This window comes from Pelmatolapia mariae, linkage group LG5, assembly GCF_036321145.2.
Source record: "Pelmatolapia mariae isolate MD_Pm_ZW linkage group LG5, Pm_UMD_F_2, whole genome shotgun sequence".
NCBI classification, from domain to species: Eukaryota; Metazoa; Chordata; class Actinopteri; order Cichliformes; family Cichlidae; genus Pelmatolapia; species Pelmatolapia mariae.
Genome location: NC_086231.1, coordinates 19217501 through 19236791, shown reverse-complemented (window position 1 = coordinate 19236791; position 19291 = coordinate 19217501). Strand labels below are relative to the sequence as shown.

The 19291-nt window shown below is 39.6% G+C and overlaps 2 protein-coding genes across 3 annotated transcripts in view; both read left to right on the top strand.

The window, feature by feature from the left end:
- The window catches only part of LOC134628026 (inter-alpha-trypsin inhibitor heavy chain H3-like), a 29350-nt gene extending 14593 nt beyond the window's left edge, over positions 1-14757 (top strand). The window contains exons 15-22 of the mRNA XM_063474611.1: positions 7508-7531; positions 9190-9255; positions 12455-12526; positions 12928-13035; positions 13178-13346; positions 14215-14363; positions 14453-14537; positions 14643-14757. Coding sequence (XP_063330681.1) covers positions 7508-7531; positions 9190-9255; positions 12455-12526; positions 12928-13035; positions 13178-13346; positions 14215-14363; positions 14453-14537; positions 14643-14757 — 788 coding nt within the window. The remainder of the gene's footprint in view (positions 1-7507; positions 7532-9189; positions 9256-12454; positions 12527-12927; positions 13036-13177; positions 13347-14214; positions 14364-14452; positions 14538-14642) is intronic.
- Positions 14758-18549: 3792 nt separating this feature from the next.
- LOC134627699 (uncharacterized) overlaps positions 18550-19291 on the top strand; it is a 10362-nt gene continuing 9620 nt past the window's right edge. For both annotated transcript variants that reach the window (XR_010093930.1, XM_063474032.1), the window contains exons 1-2: positions 18550-18641; positions 19082-19241. Coding sequence is in view for 1 of the 2 variants with exons in the window: in XM_063474032.1 (XP_063330102.1) it covers positions 19134-19241 (108 nt within the window). In the remaining variant the exon portion in view is untranslated. The remainder of the gene's footprint in view (positions 18642-19081; positions 19242-19291) is intronic.

The window sequence follows — 19291 nt, the reverse complement described above, 5'->3', positions numbered from 1 at the left end:
GAGTTTAGGGATGTCTCCTGAAGTCCACTGTCATCTCTACAGTCTTAAGCATGTTCAGCTCCAGATTGTCCTGACTGCACCAGAGTACCAGCCGCTCAACTTCCTGCCGGTATGCAGACTCATCACCATCCTGAATGAGGCCAATGACAGTGGTGTCATCTGCAAACTTTAGGAGTTTAACAGCCGAGTTCTTGGAGGTGCAGTCATTAGTGTAGAGGGAGAACAGTAGTGGTGAGAGGACACATCCTTGAGGGGCACCAATACTGAGGGACCGAGTTTCAGAGGTGATCTCCCCCAGCCTCACTTGTTGCTTTCTGTCTGTCAGGAAGCTGGTGATCCACTGACAGGTAGCTGGAGACACGCTGAGCTGGGAGAGTTTGGAAGAGAGAAGTTTAGGCACGATGATGTTAAAAGCCGAACTAAAGTCCACAAACAGGATCCTGGCATAAGTTCCCGGGCGGTCGAGGTGTTGCAGGATGTAATGCAGCCCCATATTCACTGCATCATCCACCGACCTGTTTGCCTGGTAGGCAAACTGCAGAGGGTCCAGCTGGTGGCCTGTAATGTCCTTCAGATGGGCTAACACCAGCCGTTCGAATGATTTCATGACCACAGACGTCAAGGCGACAGGTCTGTAGTCATTCAGTCCTGTGATGGTGGGTTTCTTGGGAACAGGGATGATGGTGGAGCATTTGAAGCAGGATGGAACTTCACACAGCTCCAGGGATCTGTTGAAGATGCGAGTAAAGATGGGAGCCAGCTGTTCAGCACAGGTCTTGAGGCAGGAGGGTGAGACACCGTCTGGTCCGGGGGCTTTCCTGGGCTTCTGTTTCTGAAATCGAGGTCGTTGAGTCTGGATTGGAGAGGGTGATGGTGGTCGTTGAGTCTGAAATGGGGAGGGTGGTGGTGGTCGTTGAGACTGGAATGGGGAGGGTGAGGGTGAAGGGGGGAGAGGTGGAAGGTGTGTTGGGGTTCAGTGTCTGAAGCAGTGTCTCTGGGGAGGGGAGGGTGAGGCGTGGGAGTCTGTCCGTCTCAAACCTGCAGTAGAAAGCGTTTAACTCGTTGGCCAGGTCTTTGTTTGCTTCAACAGTGGGTGGGGGGCGTCTGTAGCTGGTGATTTCCTGCAGGCCCCTCCACACTGACGCAGGGTCGTTGGCTGAGAGCCGTTCTTCCAGCTTCTGGGAGTAGATCCTTTTAGCTGCTTTGATCTCCTTGGTCAGTGTGTTCCTGGCTTGCTTGTACAGGGCCCTGTCACCACTTCTGTAGGCGTCCTCCTTGGCCTTACGAAGATGTTGGAGTTTAGGAGTGAACCATGGTTTATTGTTGTTGTATGTGCAAAAGGTCTTTGTTGGCACACACACGTCTTCACAAAAACTGATGTATGATGTCACAGTGTCCGTGAGCTCATCCAGGTTATCAGATGCAGCTTCAAAAACAGTCCAATCAGTGCAGTCAAAACAGTCCTGCAGTTCCTGCTTTGCTGCGTTAGTCCACTTCTTCACAGTTTTGACTACAGGCTTGGCACGTTTGAGTTTTTGCCTATAAACTGGAATAAGATGAACCATGCAGTGATCAGAATGTCCCAAAGCTGCCCCGGGGCACAGAGCGATAGGCATCTTTTAGAGTGGTGTAACAGTGATCCAGTATGATGTTGTCCCTGGTGGGGCAGTCTATATGCTGTCTGTATTTAGGGAGTTCGTGGTAGAGGTTTCCTCTGTTAAAATCCCCAAGGATAATTGTAAAGGAATCCGTGAATTTCCTTTCCAGGGTGGTGATCTGGTCAGCCAGCTCGCACAGTGCGTTGTTCGCGTTGGCCTGAGGAGGGATGTAAACTCCGACCAGCATGAAGGAAGAAAACTCCCGCGGTGAATAAAACGGTTTACAATTGATGAAAAAACTTTCCAAGTGTGGGCTGCAGTGTTTCTGTAACACTGTGACATCAGTACACCAACCTTCATTAATGTAGGAGCAGACTCCACCACCCTTTGTTTTCCCTGAGAGCTCCGTTTCGCGGTCCGCCTGGTGAAGTTGGAAGCCCGGCAGATTTAAGACAGCGTCTGGGACTCGCTCACTGAGCCAGGTTTCAGTGAAGCAGAGGGCAGCAGAGCGTGCAAAGTCCTTGTTAGTCCGGTTTAAGAGCAGTAATTCGTCGACTTTGTTTGGAAGAGAGCGGAGATTCGCGAGGTGAATGGAGGGGAGTGCCGTGCGGAATCCTCGCCGACGTAGTTTCACCAGCGCACCAGTGCGGGTCCCCCGTCTACGTCTCCTCCAGGAGCCATAGAGAGCTGCTGCGCCTCCAACTAAAATCTACAAAAAAACTTTCCGGGTTTGTGAAAAATGGATAAGAACTATAGTGAGACGACTGCCTGATGTTTAGCAGTTCATCTCTGGAGAAAGTGATGTGGTCTGAGTGACCAAAAGCGCAGAAAATAAACAGAAACAAGAAAAGTGCGAGAGAGCGCAGTACCGAGGCTGCCATCCGCGGCGCCATCTTGAATCAGATCCTATGTACATAAAATTGCATTGCAATGAATTGAATTAACACATTTTTATAAAAAAAACATGTCTGAATCAACAAGAAAAAGGGACCTTGTTTATTACTTTGGGCCATTCGGCTAGTTAAGTATTATATATAAATAGAAATTTTTCTTATCAATTTGTGTTTTTGTTGTTTCAGGAGGTTTCTTAAGATCAGATATTCTTGGCATATGTAGCGCCTCTACTCAGGACCAGTACACTTTCACTTCAAATAGAGACCCTAGACATCTTACTAGGTTCAGAAGGAGGTTTGGTTTCGGAGACTCACAAAAGGAGTTGGCTTGGAAGTGAATAACTGGGACCTTTATTGCCTAAGTACCATTTATAAACATATACAACACAATAAACCAAATTGCACACTAATAGTGCATTTTAAAGGTGAATAAATGTAAAACAAAACAAAATAAAACAAAATAAAGACATTTAAATGGAAGACTTATACTGAACCGTATCAGAGCTCTTTTGAATGAATGAAACAGATTAAAGTGTTCCCGTTGTGAAGTTTGAATTGTCCAGTCTGAATTGTCCTTTAAAGTCGTTGAAACCCAAACAGGTGTACTGTAGGGGAATTGTCAGTGTGCAGACCCTATTATCCGGGTAGGAAAAGTAGTGCATAGGGCTTATCTGAAATCCAGGGTTGCTTGAATCAGTTTCTCAGGCAAATCCCACAATCCGATCACATGGCTGGCCACACCATTTCACGATCATCCAGGATCTCATTTGGGCTGTTCTCGCCGTCAGTGGTTCTCCAGAATCCTTTCTGGTAGTTCAAAAAAAACAATCTACACAAACAGTGCAGAACAATCAATTTCTTTTCCCATTTTGTGTTCTTAACATGAGCTCATTAACTTCTTTTCCAAATGTATTAATCACAAATGGCATTCCCTTTAGCTTTACCAAGTTACAAGAGTTATAGTAACTTGTTTGTACCAGTATCAACTATTTTATCAAAATTATATCACAATAAAGAACATCAGCAGCTTAAACAGTAATGTAAACAGTCATAGCAATGAAAGTGACATCCATCCTTAAGGCTTACAAGCAAATGTAACTTAATTCAGTGCAAATACTATTAAACTTGAAATATGCTCATATCTATTAAGACATAACCATTCTAATATAAACAGAGCTGGTGCTTCTACTTGAATGCCTCCCCGATCGGAATATGGCTTCGGTGGGGTGGGGTGGCTAACAGCTATTAGCAGCTAGCATCGCATCTAGCATTGGCATCGTTTAGCTCAAAGCATTCAACACTTATAACACACTGTAAAGAACAACAGGAGAAGTAAAACAACACGCCAGATTCTCATAGCTCCCGATTGGTTTTTGTTCAAAGGTTTCTGAGCTGAATCGGCTAGTGAAATACATTATCTAACTTAACAGGTAGCTAACAAAAGCACGTGACTCACCGGGATTTTCCAACACAAATAACTTGACAGACGTTATTCCCTTTGTGGTCAGAGTTCGGGGCCTAATAAAAGAGTACCTTATTAGCATTTATACGTAAAACAATCTGGTCTCATTAACCGGGTTGCAGCATTGCATACCAAGATACTTTTTCCATGCGCTCCGACACCTACTTGACCGCCATCAGAGGGAAGATCTCACAGGAAGAGACAGGTAATGCTTCCTGCGCACTAGACGCAAGGTCGTCAAAACACAAGACTGCATCACAGCACCCCCTTGTGACAATAACAGGCTATAGCCTTAGATAACAAAAAGGGATTTTGCAGCCCTGTATTTCACATGGGTTACACATACAAGGTATGATGTCACACATACTGCAGCTGCTTTAATATGATGTAATTACTGCTTAAGGTTGTACTAACTTAATAACTATAAATACACTTTATAAGTAAACCTATACTAACTAATAAACTAGGTACTGTTAGAAAACATGATATGGTGTGATTGAGACACAGCGGGTACAGAGATTGTCGTTCAGAGCCATCTTTATTGCACATCACACCACATTCCACACAGCTTACAACTCACCCCCAAACCCCGATTCACCGTGTTTTAACACAGCGGGCGTTAGTGATGCGCGAATCATGAACGAATCGTTCAATACTCGAGAATCACTTTACTGACTCATGAATCATGATTCACAAGCCCAACTGACTCACTGACTCATCCCTGTTGCTGTTAGCAGCAATATATCTAGCTTATAATTAAAATTGTGGAGAAAAACACAACATCCAGTATCTTAACAAAAACATTTCTGCTCTGAACTGGAAGAAAAAACCGAGTAGAAGCTCATATCAAGACAATAGCTCCTCGGTTCACAGTAGCATCGCTCTGCTAACATGCTAACAGCACATTTGAGCTACTCACCCCCTCCTTTCCTGTGCTGAATCGTAGAGCCAGCGAGTCACTCAGGACTCGCTAACCCCCTCCCTCCTGTGCTGAATCGTAGAGCCAGCGAGTCACTCAGGACTCGCTAACCCCCTCCCTCCTGTGCTGAATCGTAGAGCCAGCGAGTCACTCAGGACTCGCTAACCCCCTCCCTCCTGTGCTGAATCATAGAGCCAGCGAGTCACTCAGGACTCGCTAACCCCCTCCTTCCTGTGCTGAATCATAGAGCCAGCGAGTCACTCAGGACTCGCTCACCCCCTCCCTCCTGTGCTGAATCGTAGAGCCAGCGAGTCACTCAGGACTCGCTCACCCCCTCCCTCCTGTGCTGAATCGTAGAGCCAGCGAGTCACTCAGGACTCGCTAACCCCCTCCCTCCTGTGCTGAATCGTAGAGCCAGCGAGTCACTCAGGACTCGCTAACCCCCTCCCTCCTGTGCTGAATCATAGAGCCAGCGAGTCACTCAGGACTCGCTAACCCCCTCCTTCCTGTGCTGAATCATAGAGCCAGCGAGTCACTCAGGACTCGCTCACCCCCTCCCTCCTGTGCTGAATCGTAGAGCCAGCGAGTCACTCAGGACTCGCTAACCCCCTCCCTCCTGTGCTGAATCATAGAGCGAACGAATCACTCACTCACTCACCCCCTCCCTCCGGGCTCACAGCTTCTTCTTCTTGGTTGGCAACCAATGTTAAGGCGCATTACCGCCCCCTGGCTCACGGCTCAGTGGACATTTAGATGAGAAAATATATACTTGACACATTTAAGGAAAATACTAATAAAATAATGTTCCCTTTAGAAATTTTTTTGCTCTTTTTTGCTTTATAAAATTGTTGTTTTCTTTTAGAATCATTCATCTTAGCAGTAGGATTTACATGAAAAGAGAAAAGAAATTAAGTTTGAGTGAAAATGTACATTTTTTGCACTCTCTGGTCAACTGACTCAGTGAATCAAATGACTCAAAAAACCCGATTCACTTTGGTGAGTGACTCATTAAAACTCGATTCAGTAAAAAGAATCAAATTTACCATCACTAGCGGGCGTGATTGTGGATGCTGTGCAGGTGCGTCCGCACGGCACCGCAGACCACGCCCCACAACACATGACTAACATAGACTGTTGTAAGTAAGCTCTATATAAAGCTCTATGGTTATCCAGTCTAGAGCACTAGGAATAATGGGTAAAACACAAGAAAGGATCTGGGAACAAACTGGCAGACAAACTGAGGGTTTATAAATACAAAGACACTGAGAACAATCAGGGTAGAATGGAAACACAGGCTAACAACGCTGACCTTAATAAGGGTTACGATAAGGCTAGTAAAACTGAATATAAAGCACAAAAGACAAAAGACTATCAAAACAAAATAGGAACACAAAAATGGCTAACAGAAACAGAGATTTAATGAGAAACACAGGGGAGACAGGAATAAACTGAAATTCAAGGAATAAAATATGAACAAAACTATAACCATGAACAGAAATTAGATTAACACAAGCATCCAAAATTGAATACAAAGCGCAAAACAGACCGTTCTCATTCCAAACGCGTAATGTACCGACGCTTTGTCACGTCCTGAAGCGTCCCATAGGAACACTGTTAGAGTGAATTGTTAAATGTTTGTCATTTTTATGCTTACCATCTCTACAAAAGGAATTTCACTGTCCCCCTCCCCAGATTCTCGAGGTTCTGGGTGGGGGGCTGTAGTCTTTTATTACAGGCAACATCCTTGTGAAGGTCTTTTTGATGTAAGCTTCCTGCCCAGCAGGAGGTCACACACACACACACACACACACACACACACACACACACACACACACACACACACACACACACACAAACACTCTTACTTACATACAGAAGTTCACACACAATGCCTTGTCTTAGAAACTATGTGGGCGTTACTTTTTGTGTGAACTGTCTCTCAATAAAAGGCAGCAGGAGGAGGCCATCGTCGGGGTCATTTTCGTGGTGGACACAGACGAGGCCTCCCTTGCGCAAGTAATCGATCGATCGACTGTCTTGTTTTCTTTCATGATGAATAAGTCTCTAGAACTAGCGGGGTTTGTGGGAACAGACCCAACAACACGAAAGGTAATCTTCCATGTCCCTATGATACGCGCCGGATTGTGGCTGGAATACCAATAGAATGACACTCTCAGCGGTAACACACATTCCAGCCATGTATTCCAGCCGTAACTCTAACCATAACCTTATCCCTAACCTTAATCACAACCATAATCATGTTAGATAGTGTTTTCCAAAGCAATTCATGATGAGAAAGTAAAATAAATGTACACGTGTAGATTCATTCCAAGCGGTTCTCATGTTTCCGAAAGCGTAACATACCGACGATTTGTCACATAGCGTCGGTATGTTATGTTCTGGAAGCAGAATGTGTTGAAACAGAAATCCCAGGGTCCAAGATAACGAGTTCATATTTTCATATTATATTATCTTTTCTAATGTGTGTACCAAAAACCATGATTAAATCTACAAGAAAAAGAGACCTCGTTTTTAACTTTATGTCAGTCAGAATTACTTCGGGCCCTATGTAAATATAAATTAACATGTTTCTTAATTTCAATTAATCAATTTGTTCATGTATTTGTTGTTTCAGCCTATCATCATTCAGTCCATCGAGGTATGTTGTTGCATACACTGCAGTTGCTCTATTATGATGTAATTGCTGTGTAAATTTGTACTCAATAATTCATTGTAAATACACTATAAATAAATGTATTACTAACTAATAAACTAGGTACTTTGAGAAAACATCTCTAATATAGAGTGGTGTACAAATATTGTCACCAAGTTCTATATACATGCTATATAAATATAAATCTGCTCAACCACATCTGATTTTTCTAAAATTTTTATGGTTTAAAATTTGGATATATATAATTATTGCTAGACAGCACTGTTCCCTCACTGCAAGAAGGTCCCGTGGAGTTTGCATGTTCCCCCAGTGTTTGTGTGGGTTCTCTCCAGGTACTCGGGCTTCCTCCCACAGTCCAAAGACATGCAATTGGCTGGGTTGGGTCAATTATTCTTAACTGTCTAAAGGTGTGAATGTGAGTGTGAATGGCTGTCATGCATGAAAGGGTTAAATAAAAATGATTTAAAATTATTATCTAAATGTTATCAGTTGCTTCTTGATTTCATAATAAAAATATATAATTCGTTAAATTCATAATTTGTTTCTAATTATTTTGTTGTTTTGTTCATCCATCAACAATAACAATATCAATAACCTCTATGTATAGTTATGAAGTGAAGACCTTTCAGAATATTTTTCTTTTCAATTTATTAATGGGAAAATGTGGCTGTAATAATATCAGAGACTATCGTAACTTTTTACTGCTACAAAAGCCTGATGGGGTAGGCTCTCAGTCATCCAGGTCATGCTGGTCTAAGGAGCTTGGAAAGAAAGTAACTGGACTTTTTTAAGTTTCTTAAAGATGTTTCACCTCTCATCTGAGAAAATTCTTCAGTTCTTAAACCAAATGAGAATTTTCTCTACGAATGACATCCCAGCCACACCCTCAGACAAAAACTAGTTCATCCCAAGGACAAAACTTCCAAACACAAGCTAAGCAAAATAGTGCATGCTGTGCAGTACAGCAAGGTGTACTCTGACCTCAACATTGGAAAATCCCAACACCCACTCTAGAAATGCATGGCACAACACAGAAGAGCCACCTCGACAGGAAAAGACTTGGCTGTACATCTGGATCTAAAGGTCAAAGGTCACTCTGTCGAGGATACCAGTGTTCCCATTTTGGAAGGAGAAGACAATAGATAATCTGAAAGAGGAGTGAAAGAGGCCATTTATGGTCACTGTGAAAAACCATCTTTGAACAGAAGGGGTTGCTTACGACAATCCAGTTTTAAGATCCCTTCCCAGGCAACTCAGCCCTCACTCACATCTTGCGTCAGGTGAGGTTAGATGCCACAATGGTTTCACCCCAAACCTCTAGTGATAATGACCCATGCCTTTTTCACACTTTGGCTCGTGTGATGAGTCACATGATACATAGTCCTCTTAAGCGACCTCGATAGGGTTTAACTATCTGGGACTCTCCACCATTTGATTTTAGAACTGAAGACGCTACTCAGATGAAATGTCTTCAAGAAACTTAAAGAAGTCCAGTAACTTTTCCTTCCAGTCTCCTTAGATTATCATGATCTGGATGACTGAGAACCTACACAGACATAGATTGGCAACTGTACAATACCCTAAAACAATTTTTAAAGAAAATAACAGATATTTAATTCCTAAATGTTACTGTTTGTTTCTAGTCACAGATTTGATGCACAAACAATTCCCTGGAGGCTATGGAGGAGCGATGGGATACAGTGCATCAGGTACAGTGCTAAACAAATTTATTAGACCATCACCCAATGCAAGGTTTATGTAACTGCTGCTCTAAATTAACAGTATTGTAACTACCAAAACATTTTTTTTGTTTTTGGAATGAATAACACACCAGTATCTGCAAGCTTTTTAATCAAAAACATATTTTTAATGTTAAAATATCATTATTGTTATCTGTGAATTTTCAGATTTACTGTTTTATGAAAAAGCAGAAAATATAGTAAACCACATTCTTTTTTTAATGCCAAGGTAACATAATTGACTCACATTCCTGAACAGAAAAATAAGTTTAGTTCTTGAATTTTATGGTTCATTAATTTATGACTTCTCTGAGAAGTTCAGTTAATTCAGTCATTTTTTAAACTAGCTTTTGACAGATTTCTAAAACTCTAGTCTCTATAAGTTCAAAGTTCAAGAAACCTCTAATTCAGTTGTTCTAATGATTAAAAAATAAAATTAAAAAAATAAAAGAATAATAAAAGTAAGACAAAACCTGTGTGAATAATCTAACAATATACAGTGCTGTGAAGCAACTGTTGTTGTAATTTAGCACTATATACATAAAATTGGATTGCAATGAATTGAATTAACACATTTTTACCAAAAAAACATGTTTGAATCAAACCACATAGCAAAATTGGTATGGCCCGGATCTGGCCCACACAATGTGCTTACACATGGCCCACATACCGCAAAGGATGACGACCCTTTGGTGGCCCAGATCAGGTTTGCCAGATGTGGCCCAGACATGGGCTAGCACAAGGCCAGTTGCAGACACACTGGTGGTCCTGTGCTGGCCCATGTGTGGACAACCTCTGGCAAACCTGATCTGGGCCACCAAAGGGCCGTCATTCTTTGCAGTATGTGGGCCATGTGTAAGTTGTGTGCAGCCATGGGCCAGTTGTAGACACACCCAGAACAGTTTCAGGTCTGGCCCCAGATGTCAGCTGAATGTGTACCTTAATCAAGCCATGTAATAACAACATGTCCTGGAACATGCAAAACAGTGCAAAAGTAATATGACAAAACTCTGTTCAGACAGTGAATGGACTGACTCTTATATAGCACTTTTCTAGTTTCCCGGATTACTCAAAATGCTCTATACAACAGGCCACATTCACCCTATCACACACTTTCTCTAAACTGAGTGCTTCCTCACAAACCTGTCAAACCTGCATTTGAAACGTTGGCTGCAACATGGCATTTGGGTCTTCTAACTAAAATAGGAAAATAGGAACATAAATAGTGCCATCATTGCCAGACCTGGCCCACATCTGACAAACACCCTACCATGACACCGGTCAGTCAGAAGTGCCAGCTTGATGCCAGATCCAGGGAAGACCTGTTTTCTATGAGCTTGGGCCACAGAACCCAAACTACAATCGAGCCAGATATGGCATGCCATCACATAGACAGTGCCATCTCTGGCAGGCCTGTCCCGTGTCTGGATGACATACGTCTTATCATGCCAGAAGTCAGCCAGCAGTGCCGGCTTGATACCAGATCCGGGCCAGACCTCCTTGCTATGTGGGAACAAGAAAAAGGGATCTTGTTTATTATTTTGGGCAATTCGGCTAGTTAAGTATTATATATAAATCGAAATAAACATGTTTCTTAATTTCATGTTATCAATTTGTGTTTTTGTTGTTTCAGGAATCTCAAACACACGTACTCGTGGCGTACAAGGTATGATGTCACACATACTGAAGCTGCTTTAATATTATTGTAATTACTGCTTAAGGTTGTAATGCGTAGTTTACTGGGTTTCCTAACATCTATTCTGATGAAGGATTCACAGCCGTAGAGCTTTTCATTAACATTTTAACTGAAAATTACTGACTTTCTTGCCTAAACTTTCATTTTTAAGATATTATATTACAGAGTGTAAAACATAAAAATTCAAACGTAAAAGTATCGAATTTTCGGGATCGTTCCGCACGTCCCTACCCCTCAGTCAGTGAGTGAGATGGTAGACAGCGTCGAGGAGCAGAGTGCGAAAACACATAAATATGATTGACACACATAAATAAAGCAGCATCTGGCTGCACTTTAAGGAAGAAGCAGATACTAACTAAGAGGAGAAACTGCATCAGTCCATCCAAGCTGAGGCATTTGTTTTTTCTTAATGTCAACCTGCACTGATGAAATACTGTTCGGCTACTGAGTTTGGTTCTGTTTCTGTTATGTGAATTTTTTTTGCGGTGTTTTGTTTTTGTGTCAAATTAAAATGAAAATTTTCATTAAAATATTAAACAAAAGTAAGAATGCCTGCTTTTGTAACAGAACAACAAAATTAGGCAATTATAAGGCTTCTCATAAAAACAATGAATGCAAAATTTAAGTTTATAAACACACAAAGCATCCATATTTGCCAAGTAGGGCTAAAATATGAGGCTATAGATAATAATAAATTAAGACCCTTTTGGGAGCCGTGCCACAAGAGCGAGCTCTCTGAAAAGAGCTGAACTTCCCATCATTATTTATTTATTTATTTATTTAAAGCATGGGTTAGTTTCAGGGTGTGTTTATTAAATCAATATACAACATAAGCAAACAAACTACACAAACTACACCTTTCTTGGCTGCTACCTCAAAGCACATTGTGCGCTGTCTATCTTGCGTGCTGCACAATAACATTTAATATTTAGTATCTACTGTTATCTACTGCTAGCTAGTTTATTGTGATGGTGCTGTATTTATTATGTTGCTGTTTTTTGTTTGTTTGTTTTCTCTTCTGGTTTTTTTCTCCATACAGGTGATCCAGGTGTTTTGTTTGTTTTCTCTTTCTTTCTTCTCCCCTTTCTCACCATCTCTTCTCCCCTCTATTTTTCTTTCTCCCCCTCTTTCTTTCATTCTTTCTCCCTGTCCTATCCCCCAGTCATGTCTGTCCCGACTGTAACAACTGAAAATAAAATAAATACATAATTATAATAAAGGTCAATCAAATGGACCAATATGGCAAGGCCATGATGATCCACTTGGTAAAGTAAATCCGCTTGGCATCTCTCTTGGCCTTAAGACAACAATTCTGATGGCTAAAGATCCAAACGGGACAGGGGGGAACAAAAAAAAAAAATAAAAGAAAAAAAAGAAAGTACGTGTCAGAAAGCTATAAAAAAAAAAAAAAATACAACATAAGCATTTAAAATATTGGTGTATGTAATGCGTGTTGTTTAAATGTATTTACAGTTGTTCTCCCTGATGTCCAACCTACTGTTGTTCATCTTTCACGTGATACTACTACTCTGGAAGCCACTGATGGTATTGTATTGCCTTGATGTCATTCAGGTTGATAAAAAAATTTAATAATAATTGTTTTGTTTTGATTTCTTTTGTTTGTTTGCTTTTTTTGTATTGTAAGTTCCAAACAATGCATGATGTACTCAGATATGCAGCAAATTACATACTTTTTTCTGGAAGGAAACTCTAAACATGGGCTTTTTTTAAATCTCCTCATAAACCATAAAACAAAAAAGAAAAGCAAACAAAATTGTAAGAATAAAATGTTATATAAATCAGGCTCTGCATAGTAAGTATGAACAAATGTGTATTTTTTGGATTCCAGGCTCAGGGGTTATAAAGCAAATTTGGGCGAAAAAAGCTGTGGTGAATATTTAATTTCACTAAAAACGTTCTGACACTGTGTACCTCTGTATCTCTAGTTCCTGTACTCCACAGGTTTTTGCTAAAAGCTGAGAATCAGATTGTTCCACTATGCTTTGACGTTAGTGGACCTGTCCGCCTTAAACTTCTTCACCATCCCAGCAGGGGTCAGTAGTGTTAGCTTTTTCCATCCTAATATTTTTTTTTCTTTTCAGTGTAATAAAAACTGTTATTTTTCTTTCCCATTGTTATTTTCATATGAAAACTCCAGTTTGGTGGTATAAGATCAGCATTTCTCTTTTCTTCTAGAACTGTCTGTAAATGGTGAGCTTGATTCAGTTACAAATGGAGGCTTCAGCAGAATTTTCATACACGTCAATGACAGCCAACATGTTGAGATCGACACCAACTGGGTCACTGTACGAGATGGACAGACAGTGACATATTACACTAGTCAGGATCATATTACAGCTGGAAGGTGATGTTGTATTATCATGGTCTAGACTCATGCTCTCAGCAATAAGCACAGATGTGTGATCTTATTCACCTGTGTTACCAAGATTTACATGAGAAGACTGTCTCTCTCAGTACCTGTCCAAGTTAGCTGACATCTCTGAGGCTCAACCCCCTAAACAGTTTGTTTTTTATTTTATATTGATTATTATTATTGAGCAGATGGGATGTGATTTCAGTAAGGGGAGATCATTTGAAAGCACTGGTAAGATTTATAAGTAAAGAGTATGAATTATAAGCTATTTGGTGATTAGACATAGTGTAACAGATCAGAGTCCTGACAATGTTAGGAGGGTACATGCGAATGGTGGCTGAGGTAACGCAATTGGAAGAGATGGGTCACATGAAGGAGTCCGAAAGGCAAAATGATAAGAGGCTGTGAGATTTAAAACACACAGAACAGAGATTAGCTGGCTCAGAGAAGGAAAGCAAGAACATGATTGTTTCTCACATGAGTGCATTTGAGTAAAACCCAAATGCACAAGAATACAGGCAGACAAGTGCATACAGATCTTCACTTTTTATGCGGAGGTAGACTGCAAGCCATACACTTATATTTATTTACAGACTTAAGTTTACTTATTAGAAACCAAGCCAGCACTGTGTCAGACTGAGGACCTATCCTGGGTGTACCCCAACTCTCAGGGATAGGCTCCAGCTCCTATCATGGATAAGTGGACGAAAATGCATGGATGGATAAATAATTATTTGTTCAAGCCATGTACTGAAGTACAGAATGAAAATGGCAGGGGCAGACATGAAGTAGAGTTTGTCATGAATTCACTGTTATAAATTCATTTTTACAAAAGATGCTAACTAGCATGTTTTTCCAGTGTGACAGTGATTGTGCGCAACAACGAAATAGATGTTGCCACTGGAGACATGCGAATGGTCATCATAGTTCATGAGAAGAATGGCCAAAAATTCTTTTGGCCAGTTTTAAGACAGCGTCCCTCAGACAACAATGCTGAAGGACTTTTAGGTGAGTGAAAAGCTGTGTGTGTGTGTGTGTGTGTGTGTGTGTGTCCTTGCTGCATTGGTTTTCAATGTTGCTTCACTCTCTCTTTCCAGCTGTAGAGGCTGCAGTTTATGAGGAGGTACAGCAAGCTCCTGTTAGAAAACTAAAGATTAAAAACCAGGAGGCAGACGTTACTGGGTACATTTTATTTCATTTTTTGTACTTATGTTTTTGTTTTTGTTTTGCTTTAGAATTCAGCCATTACTACAAAGTTATATGATCTCTTTATTCTTTCTTTTGTAGAGAGATGGTTGTTGACTACAGCTTTGCTTCTCCTGTCACAATGAACTGTTGGCTCATGTCTGCTGACTCTGCCCTGCAGAGACCACTGTCCCAATTTGTCATTACACAGCTTTAACTGGCAAATATGTTGATTTATTTGAAAAATCTTTCATTTAAAAGGAAAACAAGGCAAAAACATATATTGTGGAAACTTTCTTTCCATCTGTTTCCAACATGTAGAAATATAACTGTGATTGTGCTGGATCTAGTGTCAGACAGCATTACCAATTAAAAATAACATATAAATAAATCAGGATTTATGATTACCACTATCTGGCATTAACATAGCCTCCAAAATGACACAAATGCAAAGAGTTGACAATAATAGGCATACTTCTACACCTTTATTTTTTAAATTCATTGAAAAATGTAAATTTTATAAGTTTAAATTACAGTAATTATATTGTTATAGCTAAATGTTAATCAGCTTTGCTGGCTGATCTGGAAGAGAGTTGGATTGTAGAAGGTTTGCTTATCAATAACAATTTCAAATATTTCTGAATCCTGGTTAAGTACCCCAACATTGAGAGAGAAAATTTTTTAAAGCATTTCTTCTGTCTTGTCTTTTGCCTCAAACTGCAAATGACTTGTAATGAGGCTGACTTGATTCAAGGATCTCTGACAAATATAATGCTGTTATTTTTATTGCATAATTTCACGATTTCCTCAGAATAGTTTATGTAATGGATATCAAGCAAATGAATAAAGAATCCAAACTATTCCCTAACCTTGTTTGCGAGCTCTTCTGTACAACAGCTGTAAGCCCCTCCTGCTGTGGAGGTTGATGTACAAGAAATTCGAAACACGCCTCCCGTGAGCCACTGGGAGGAAGTAGGTCAAATGCCATGGCTATGCTACTGTGCAAAAGTCTTGAGCCACCCTTATTTCTTTGTATTTTCTTTTCAAGGAAAGAGCTAGACTTTAATAGCAACAGTTCACTGGGTTTTTTTTGAAGGTCTCTCAAAGTTTTCCTTTGGACATTGGCTCCCTTTTCACTCATTTATGTCCAGTATTACTTGACTATTTGCAAAGAAATGCTTTTTTTGTTATATTTTGTATAGCCACTTAACACTGACCTATTCCTGCATAAGGAGGCACCTGACTCAAACAATGGACCAGTTTAGAAGTCTTAGGAAAATTAAACACAGGTTTAAATGATGAGTACTTCTAATACTGCAACTACTAAAGAAATTGTTATAATTTTTACTGTTATTATTACCTTTTGGTCATTGTTTATAGTTTCCCAAAACATTATATGTATATATAATGCTCAGATTTACAGTTTAAAATAAAACTGCAACTGCATATAAAGAAAACTAAAGTACTAAATGGGAAGGAGTAGTCTTTAATCTTCTTAATTTCAACATATTCTAATATGCCTTATCTTAGCTCTTCCATAGTTGATGCCAACAGGTTCAGGTTAAAGGACATTTTGCACAAATGACTGAGAGCAAGTTCAGATAAAAAATGAAATAAAAAAAAATTCCCGGCATACACCTCTGCCACAACTTTTCCGAAAAGGCAGCTATGTTAATCAGTGGAGTGGAACCAAAGCGTAACAAAAAGTTAGAATTTGGTTCACAATAAAGAACCATGACATATATGTTATATAACATACAGCCTAACTCATATAATCTGTCAACTTTAACTTGAATACTGTGAGCATAAATATTCTGTTCAATGTGTAGAGGCTATTTTATTTGTGTTGTTATGTTATGTTGACTGGAGCCTTCCTGTTTCTATAGGGGGGACTGCCCTGGCCTCTCCTCCTTAGGATGTGTGGCCTTATTTAGTTTGTTGGTCACTTATCCACACCTGTCCAACCTGGGTGATGTGTCCAAGACTGACCAAGAAATACAGTGACATATCTAACTCCTAAAGAAAAGTTTAAGCAGTCTGTTCAGTCTTTTCAATCTTTGCACTGATTGGTTCTGTTTGCTAAGGTTTTTTACTCCAACAACTAGACTAGAGTTTTCTTTGTTATAAGCTAAGCTGTAAAAGAAAGATTTATATTAACTGTGAAATAAGTTAAATCACTCAAACTAAAATGAGGAAAATGTCTTTCCTATAATGGAGTATTAGACCACATTAAGAAGAAAAATATTATTTATCATTTTGAGAATAAGGTTGAAGTTTCAAGATTAAAGTTGTAATTCTATTTTGAGAAAAAAAAATCAGAATGTTACAGTTGTTGTATCAAGCAAACTGTCACGGCTGCTTTACCCTCTGCAAAATGTCTTGTGTAGTTGGGTTAATGAGATCGTACTTCAGAATCAGTTTTAGTAAGAAGGAGGTTATTTCTTAGCACATAAACAGAGTGTGGAGAAGACTTTAAGGACATTAAAAAGATAGCGTAGAAAGTCGCATCTAGTCAGACTGAAAACTGCTGAAGAAATTCCAACTGTATTCTCAAAATGATCAATAATATATATTACTAATATATTACTAATGCTCCTTCATACTTTTCCACCTGTTACCAACATTAACAGAAAAAAAGGTTTATATGAATGACTCGTATAAACTCATATTCAATGACTTGAAAAATATATATATATATCAAGATTTGCAATAATGGTAATTATTCAGTAGAAAATAAGCACGTTGTGGTGCCACTTTACCTTCCAAAATTACTCTTTTGTACAGAGTTGACAGTAAAACAGGTATTATTGATATACTTCTTAGACTGTCTTACTGCTTTCTACCAAGCATCTTAGTTCTTTCAATGTAAAGAATGCAACAAAACCCATTTGTAGCTCTGCATGCACCTGTCTTGATACAAACCAAAAGTGAAAGTAATGTGAACACTTCTTACACTGCGCTAAAGTAACAAATACTTTGAATTAATTTTCACATTGGCAACCTGTTTAAATGCAATAATTTTGAAGCATTATGAATGAAAGCTAACTCCATGTTTAAGTGAAAAGAAATGAGATTAACAAGGCTATCTGTTTTTTTAATGGTAATAGCAGAAAATGAAAAACATAAACACAGCACAAGTTTTAAAGTGTTCAAACTTGCATGGACAGGGAGAAGCAGAGTTCGGTTACACGGGTAGTGATATGCCTCACTGTTCACTCATTCTTTATTAACTGGTTCTTAAACAAAGAGAAGATGTTATCTTAAACTGGAAATTTCTGACTATTGCAGTGCATTGAAAAACAAATCAGACAAAAAATGAAATGGTAAATGCAGAAAGGCTTGAAAACTTCAGTGCCATTGTCTCACAGTAACAAAGCAAAAACACTGATATACGTTTTCTCTTTTTTTTTATTCTGTTTTTTTTTTCTTCTCAAGAGACAGACACGGTTTTGAGTTTAGTTAAGCATTATGTGGTGGAACCAGTTGAGCTGCTGTGCAAGGCGTGTGCCATTGTGTTCCTCCTTGAATAATTCTCACTCAACGGGCTGCATTAGTGTGGATGAAAGACATGCAAGTAGGTGTTAAACTTGTTTATCTAGGCACAGTTTACCAGAAACAGCAGCACAAGGAATTTTTGACAAAGGCACAGAGAACACATTATCAAGTGCCGTCCAAAAAAACTAAACAAAAAACCCCAAATAGGAACTGTTAACTGTTAAAGTACCACTCTGTGTACTGTTTAAGAATACTTTAGTCTTTTAAAGGTTGAACCTTGTTCTGATTTTAAAAAAACAACAGAAAAAACCTCCTTGTGGACTTTGAACTTTGTGGTTTGTGTTGGTTACACTGTAATCAAGAATTCGGAGCAGGAAGTTTTAGGATTATGCGCATTGCTGAGACTCTGTTGCAGACAGGAACAGAAAGAGAGAGAGGCAGGGAGAGAGAGGGAGGGACTTGTCCTGATTCAGTACAATGACGTGCGGTGCGGTGCAATTTTCACATGACTCAAGCACTTGTGGGTTACTTTGGTAAGGTGTGGAGCTGAATACCCAGTGGAAATGCACACTTTGGAGTGGATTACAACACGAGGTTTTAAAGAAAGTAAGACTATTTATCTATTAGATTACTAATTTTGCTGTAGTTTTATGTCATTATACTCCTGTCTTATCTAATGTCATACTACAGTGTTCTTGTTTAGTGTTTGAATGTGTTTTAAGGAAGGACTATTGAGTTACCAGCGAATACTGTAATGGATTTGTTAACAACACAAAGATAGTCAATGCCAGTTAAGTTGCTAGATCTAATTTGTATTGATTAAGTTATTCTGTTAAGCAAAATAACTTAATTTTATCTCTTTTTGACTAGGCCATAAACAAATGTGAAACACATTCATATATGTGGGTTTATAGTTTATCTCAGTGCCTCATTCCCTTCCTTGTACAAACAGAGTTTCTGCATGTATAACTTCCAATCTCTAACCCAGCTGATGATCAGGAAGCAGCCAAATTACTCGCTTAACAAGGTTTGAATGTTGCCCTCAGAGAAATATGCATAGAAGAATGCTGTAGGACTGCTGCAGATACCTAAAGAAGAATGTTGGCTCTTGGATGGTCCTTCTGGTGTATTTTACTGAGTCTACACATGCCAGTTCATGGCTTGGAGATTTTTGAACATGACAGCCACGAAGTCATTTGCTCTCAGGTACTATAATTTACACTGCTTAAATACACCGACAATGACATGCCCTATAC